The sequence below is a fragment of the Fonticula alba genome (assembly GCF_000388065.1).
Source record: "Fonticula alba strain ATCC 38817 unplaced genomic scaffold supercont2.1, whole genome shotgun sequence".
Lineage (NCBI taxonomy): Eukaryota > Rotosphaerida > Fonticulaceae > Fonticula > Fonticula alba.
The window spans coordinates 3,845,600-3,852,117 of record NW_009242971.1 but is presented as its reverse complement, the minus strand read 5'-3'; the positions used below and the strand labels follow the sequence as shown (position 1 = coordinate 3,852,117).

The 6,518-nt window shown below is 65.2% G+C and overlaps 3 protein-coding genes across 3 annotated transcripts in view; 2 read left to right on the top strand and 1 right to left on the bottom strand.

The window, feature by feature from the left end:
- Positions 1-51: 51 nt before the first annotated feature.
- H696_00824 (hypothetical protein) lies at positions 52-2,910 on the top strand (the record flags this gene model as incomplete). Its single annotated transcript, XM_009494708.1, has 7 exons — positions 52-135; positions 370-522; positions 611-748; positions 994-1,368; positions 1,510-2,370; positions 2,480-2,558; positions 2,804-2,910. 7 exons carry the CDS (start codon positions 52-54, stop codon positions 2,908-2,910), a joined length of 1,797 nt encoding a protein of 598 aa, XP_009492983.1.
- Positions 2,911-3,145: 235 nt separating this feature from the next.
- On the bottom strand, positions 3,146-6,170 carry H696_00823 (hypothetical protein). Its single transcript, XM_009494707.1, has 3 exons — positions 5,958-6,170; positions 5,000-5,810; positions 3,146-4,623 (listed from the first exon to the last, which is right to left on the bottom strand). Exons 1-3 carry the CDS (start codon positions 6,027-6,029, stop codon positions 3,284-3,286), a joined length of 2,223 nt encoding a protein of 740 aa, XP_009492982.1. The 5' UTR covers positions 6,030-6,170; the 3' UTR covers positions 3,146-3,283.
- Positions 6,171-6,485: 315 nt separating this feature from the next.
- H696_00822 (hypothetical protein) overlaps positions 6,486-6,518 on the top strand; it is a gene marked incomplete at both ends in the record, with an annotated part of 824 nt that continues 791 nt past the window's right edge. The window contains one exon of the mRNA XM_009494706.1: positions 6,486-6,491. Coding sequence (XP_009492981.1) covers positions 6,486-6,491 — 6 coding nt within the window. The remainder of the gene's footprint in view (positions 6,492-6,518) is intronic.

The following is a 6,518-nucleotide window of genomic DNA, read 5'->3' as shown; positions in this document are numbered from 1 at the left end:
CGCTTCCCCCTCGGCTGATGCATCCCCCCCCCCCCCCAGCTCATGGTCAACATGGCGCTTGTGTTGATGTGGGCCCTGAAGAAGCTGTGCGAGCGCATCTTCTTCTTCGGGGAATTCAGTTTCATGGATACCGGCGTGCGTTCCCTTCCTCAACACCCTCAATGCCCGGCATGTGTTTTGCTTGTTTTTTTTTTTCCCGTCGCACTTCTTTCCTCGCATCATCTCACCTCTCAGCCCCGCTCTCTTCTTTCCTCCCCCCTCCCCCCCCCCCCCCCCCCCCCCCCCCCCCCCCCCCCCCCCCCCCCCCCCCCCCCCCCCCCCCCCCCCCTCCGCCGGGACTCTGCGCGGCTCTGGGCGCTGCCGAGACAGACACTGCATGAGCAGCTCTGGCTGGCCGTCACGGAGACCTTCTTCGCGATGACCATGTTCCGCGATGAATTCGACTCGCGCGCGGTCATCCTCTTTGCGGGCCTGCTTCTGGTCAAATGGCTCCATTGGGCCCTGTATGACCGTGTCGCACATGTGCGTGTTTGGTCGGCCCGGCCCCCTTGTGTCCTCCCTCCCCATCACCCCCGCCCTGTACTTACCGCCGACCTTCCCCGCCCCGCAGATGAGTCTTTCTCCCCATCAGGGGTTCGCATTCCACGCGCAGATTGTCACTCTGTCATTGCTCCTGGCCAGCATCGACATTTTCTCCACATGGCGCGCTATGAGCCATGTTAGCCGCTATGGCCCATCCATGCTGCTGGTCTTTGCCTTTGAGGCACGTCCCCTTCCGCCTCCTCCCCCCTCCCTCTCCCTCTCTCTTTCGCATGCACACACACACACACACACACACACACACACACACACACACGCACACACACGCACACACACGCGCATACACACGCCCGTCTCACGCCCTCACCCTGCTACGCGTGCTTGTGATCTTTGTCCCCACTAACACGCGCGCACACACATATGCGACACTCCTGCTCGCGTTCCCATCCTTAGTTTGCTGTCCTCTTTGTGTCGCTCCTCTTCGGCACTGTGATCAAGTACATCATTGGCTCGACCAACCTGCGGCAGCACACCGACTCGCCACTGGATCTGGCGCTGGACCTGACGCAGGACTTCTTCAAGCTCCTGCTGCATGGGGCCTTCTTCCTGGCCCTGCTGTCATACTATGGCCTGCCAATTCACACCCTATGCGACTTGTTCCTCACGGCGCGGTCCTTCACCCGTCGGGCCATGGCCATGATCATGTACATTCGCGCCGTCCGGCGCCTCAACCGGCGCTTTGTCAATCCCACGACCGAGGAGCTGCAAGCTGGCGACCCGACGTGCATCATCTGCCGCGAGGACATGGATGCCGCCGGATCGAAGAAGGTGCGCCTTTGGGCTCCATCATGTCCCTGGCAGACAGGCTGGCCGACTCACCGTCTTCTGTCACACTTCCCTCAACCTCGGCTGCCCGCCCCCTCCCTCTCTCCTTCTCTCGTCCTATCCTCCCTTCACTCCCACGTCCAGCTGCCCTGTGGACATATTTTCCACTTCAGCTGCCTGCGTCCCTGGCTGGAGCGCCAGCAGAAGTGTCCCACTTGCCGTGTCAGCGTTCTCTCAGGCGCCGAAGAGGCCGCGGCGCAGGCCGCACCTGCGGCGCCTGGCGCGCCTGGAGCCGCCCCGGTGCCTCGGGCACAGCAGCCGCCTGCCCCTGCGGCCCGAGCCGCCCCGGTCGCTGCAGCTGCCCCGGCTGTTCCCGTTGCCCCGGCTGCCCAGGCCGCGCCGACTGTTCAGACGGCCCCGGCCGCGCCCACTACCGCGGACCGTCCCTCGACCCCGGCTACACCGGGGTCCTCCTCGCCCGGCCTTGCTGGGCAGTTTGAGCCCCTGGACGTCCAGCCGACGCGGCTTACCCCACCTGTGGACGTCACTTCGGTGCGGGCTGTGGTGCCGGGCGCGGATTCCGACCAGTCCAGCTTGTCCGGCGCCTCCCTGGCATCGCCTGCCTCCTCGACCGCAGTGCAGCCGCCGGCCAGCCGCCCAGGCACCGGTTCCGCGGCCCGGCGTCACAACCACCCGCTGTTGGCTCTCCTCCAGGCAGCGGACAGTGCTGCTTCCGATTCCCCGATCTCCGAGTCAGCCACTCCGGAGTCGCTGGCCTCCGAATCGGCCACTGCCGAGCCAGATGCACCCGGCTCGAGCGTGCCCCCGTCGGGCATCGCGGAAGCCCCCGCCCAGGCTGCCACTGTCCCACCCCCAGTGGCCGAGGGTGGTGCCCCTCCGGGGTCGACCCCAATCGCACGCCCGGCCTCGGCTCCTGCCGGTGGTGTGGCCACCGTCGCCGGGACGACCATTCGCCTGGTGCCCTACTCCACGGACCGCTATCCCGTACGTGGCACCTTCCTTTTGAAGGGCCGGGTCCCTGGTTCAAGCTGCCGGGGCCTTTGGCCAGCCCTTCTCGCCCGTCCACTGACCCTTCTTTTTCCTTCCCCTTCAGTCTCGCCAGCTGAACATCGTTGGCAGCCTCCAGATCCCGGATGACTGGCTGAGTGTTGCCCTGCAGCAGGGTATCATGCGTACGGACTCCCTCCCTCCATGTCCTCCCCCCGCCTCTGCTCTTCTTCTTCTTCTTCTTCTTCTTCTTCTTCTTCTTCTTCTTCTTCTTCTTCTGCTTCTCCTTCTTCTGCTTCTCCTTCTTCTGCTTCTCCTTCTTCGTCTTGTGCCTTGTCATGCATGCGCCACCACGCCTGGCCCCCTGTCTTCTGACCCCTCCTCCTCCCTCCCCCACCTCGCTTCCCGGCCCGCTTTGTGCTTTTGGCAGTCCGCCCACTTGGGCCCGGTCAGCCCTCCGGCCCGGTTCCCTCGTCATCATCGTCAGATAGCCTTGCCAGCCAGATGGCCCCCACCACTGGTCGTGCCAGTCCGTGAGCACTGGCCAGTCGGCCATATGTTCGCCTCCTTGCCCCCTTCCTCCGGCCCCTGCTCCCCGCCCGGCCCCTAGAAAACCCCCGCTGGTGCCGCTGACGCCATACCGCGCCACAGCTCGGGTACACTCCCTTCAAACAACCTGTGCCCATTGGTGCCGCCCCCCCCCCCTCCTTCCTCCTTTCCCCCTCCCTGCCACTCGCTTCTCGTCGCGGTGACGCATGCAATACACACAATCTTCCAGTTCGCTCGCCCATGTATTCATCCAAGACCCCCCCCCCCTCCCGGGGGCAAGTCAAGTGACAGAGGGGGCCCGGAGGGGCAGACAGATGTCAAGGAAAGACGGCCGAGGAGGGGAAACAAACCGCAGCGCAGCTCAGCACCGCTCGAATACCCGGTACAGGTCCGGCAGGGAGGCCACCTGCAGGATGGACCCGTCGGTGGCCAGGTGCTCCGGCGGCAGGAGGTAGCTTTTGATGTACGGGAAGACAACTTGCTCCAGAGGCCGCGCGAAGGCATCGCCACCGGCATCGGTGATGTCCCGCGGGTCCGGGGCGTAGAAGCGCGCCAGCTCTCGGGCCAGGCCCTCCAGACAGGGGGACTCCTCGGCCCAGGGCACATGATGGGCCAGGCGGCACAGGAAAATCGGCAGTCGAGCTAGCACCGGCAGGTGCCCAGGCAGGATGACCGGCAGGTGCGTCAGCCGGGCCTGCTCATCGATGCCAATGCCGAAGTAGGCCTGCAGCATGGAGGCACGGGCGAGCAGGACCTCGGCCAGCTTGGTGGCCAAATCCTCGGCCGAGGTGTGGCCGGCGGTCAGGCTGTCCGCCAAGCTGGCTGCAACATCCGATTCCAGCAATGGCCCATGACTGGTGACCAGGAGCATCAAGTCCCGCACGCTAGGCGGCTGGTCAAACTCGAAAGTGTTCAACTGGCTAAACTGCACCAGAACTTGCTGATAGAAGAGCTCATACGCCAGGCGCACATGGTCGAAGGTCATTAGTCGGGTGCCGTGCTGCAGGAGCGACCGCCGGCCATCGATGATCCCCACGAAGATGGACTCTCGGACCAGGGCCAGCAAGTCCGAGTGGCTGGCCGCGACGCATTGTTGCCGCAGAAGCCGCACCGAGCGAAGGAGGATGGGCGCCCCGCGTGTTGGAGTGTCGAGAAGGGTGCTGGGCGTGCCGGTCGCCTGTCCGGAGGGGGTGTCCGGGGCGTCGAGCACCATGGCCCCGGTGCCGGGTTCGGCCGCCGCGCGTAGGTCTCCCCGTCGCAGGAGAAACGAGTCCAGGGTTTGGCTGGCACTGCTGTTGCGAACCATAAACTGCGGGGAGGAGGTTTGGGAGCTGATGCTGGAGGAAGGCCGGGTCCTTGGTGTGGACGGGGTGTCCGGGGCCCGTGGCCCGGAGGCCGAGGCCCGTGGCGTGGATGGCGCCATGTCCAACGCAGGGGACCCGAGTGGGGTAACTTCAAAGCGCCGGGCCGTGTTCTCGGTCTGCAGCCGATCGGCCATGGTGGATACGATCAACTCCACAATGCGGTCCTCCTCCAGGAAGTTGACAAAGCGCTTGGTGGGGTGCACATTCACGTCGACATGTGCCCCGGGCAGAGTCAGGCTCAAGTAAACGAAGGAGGACTTACCGCCGGCCGTCAGCATGAGGTTGGCATAGAGGGTATCAACCGCGCGCTTGAGGCTGGGCGAGGAGACGGCACGATCTGGCGAGATGGATGCGGCGTGCAGGTGGATAGCAAAGAGGAAGCGCAGGGGCAGGAGAGAGGCAGGACAAGGCATCCCACAGCAGAGTGGGTCAATGGTCGGATGGGTAATCGAGAGCAGCAGAAGAGGCCAAAGAAGCAGAAGAAGCAGAGAGGATGCGGATGACTAGCCGGATGAACTGCCGGAGCAGCAGCAGCAGCAGCAGCAGCAGCAGCAGCAGCAGCAGCAGCAGCAGCAGCAGCAGCAGCAGCAGCAGCAGCAGTAACAGCGGGAAAGTCGGCAAGTGCAGTGGCAGAGACAGCAGGGCCAGCGAGGCCAGGTCCAGAGGGGAGGAATGGCCGAAGGGCGCAGGCGAGGAGCGAGGGCGCCACGCACTGTTGATAAAGAGGAAGAACACCGGATTACGGAAGCGCGACTCGGCCGCGCTGAAGAGACCGCGCACGGCCACCTTCAAGTCGCCGGTGGTGTCGCGCGGAATGTCGATGTCGTGGAGATTGCGCGCCACCTCCGCCCCGTAGATGGCCTGGATGGCCTGCCGGGGGGAGGCCAACCGGCCGGGAGTCGAGAGGTCGGCACGGCTGGCGCCATGCTGCCGGCAGGTGATGGCCACCCCGGGATAATGCACGGCATAGCGTGACACTATGTCCAAGATGCGCACATACTCGGCTCGGGGATTGGTGAAGGCCTGCCGCCGGGCGGGGACATTGTAAAAGAGGTCCTCCACCGTGATGGCGGTGCCCTGGGTGCCGGAGGTCGGGGTGAGGTACGCCTGGAGGACATCCTCCCCGGGGGCCGGGTCCTCCGGGCCACCGAGGTCCGGCGCGATGCCGGCATCAATCGGCAAGAGGGCCCCATCGCGAAATGTCCCGCGGAAGGCGCACGCGCCGGCCGCCGTGCGGCTGGTCACCGACACATGGGCCACATGGCTGACCGAGGCCAGAGCCTCGCCACGAAAGCCGAAAGTGTCCACTTCGCCGCCCTGCAGCTGGTCGTAGGTCTTTAGCTTGGAGGTGGCGAAGCGCCGGCACAGGAAGCGGAAGTCCTCGGGAGCGATGCCACATCCGTTGTCCGTGATCTGCATCATCTTCAAGCCGCCCTGCGCGCAGGCAACCGACACCGTGGTCGATCGCGCATCGAGGCTGTTTTCCAGGAGCTCCTTCACGGCATTTGACGGTCGTGCGAGGACCTGCGGCGACGGGCACAGGCAAAGAGAGGGAGGGAGCGAGAGGTCGGTAAGCCTCAGGAAGAGCGGGCGAATGGGGGAAGGCGGGCGGGCGGGCGGGCGGGCGGGCAGAGAGGCAAGTAATTTGGATTTGAAACGGAGGGAGCGGACCTCTCCGGCGGCGATGCGGTTGACCACGGTCTCCGGCAGGGGCCGGATGGGAGGAGGCGCTGAGTCTGACATCAAGAGCGCGGGAGCCGGTAGGATATCAAGCTGGATGAAAGTCGCACGGGGGAGAAAGGGAGAGAGGGGCCGGGAGGGGGGAAGTGGGCAGGAAGCAGACAGGATGCAAGCAGGAAGGAGGCTTTGGCGGATCGAGATTCGGCCGGTTGCGCGACCCGGGGGGCAGGAGATCGCCCTGGCTCGGGGATTTGAAATACACATGCCCCGACAACGGTGGGCCCGGGGGGGGGGGGGGCCTAACACCGCACGGGTGGTCTACGGCTTGTAGATCAGTTGGCAGCCGATCTGATCGAGTCCCCCCCCCCCTTGAAGAGGTCCACCCGGGAGGGAGACAGGAGTGGCAGGTGTGGACGCCCGTGTGTGGTGGGGGTGGTTCGCGGGCTTCTTCGGGCACGCCGGCTGGCTCGCCTCTTGCGGAAACCCAAGACCCGAATGCATCGCCCCCCGCCCCTCTTGATGAGTGTTATCGCCTCCCCTCCAAGTTACACA

Coding starts and splice junctions, on each gene's coding strand:
- H696_00823 (XM_009494707.1), bottom strand. CDS start 6,029: ATGTCAGACTCAGCGCCTCCTCCCATCCGGCCCCTGCCGGAGACCGTG. Junction 5,811..5,957: donor ACCGCATCGCCGCCGGAGAG/GTCCGCTCCCTC, acceptor CCGTCGCCGCAG/GTCCTCGCACGACCGTCAAA. Junction 4,624..4,999: donor GTTCTTCCTCTTTATCAACA/GTGCGTGGCGCC, acceptor CCATCTCGCCAG/ATCGTGCCGTCTCCTCGCCC.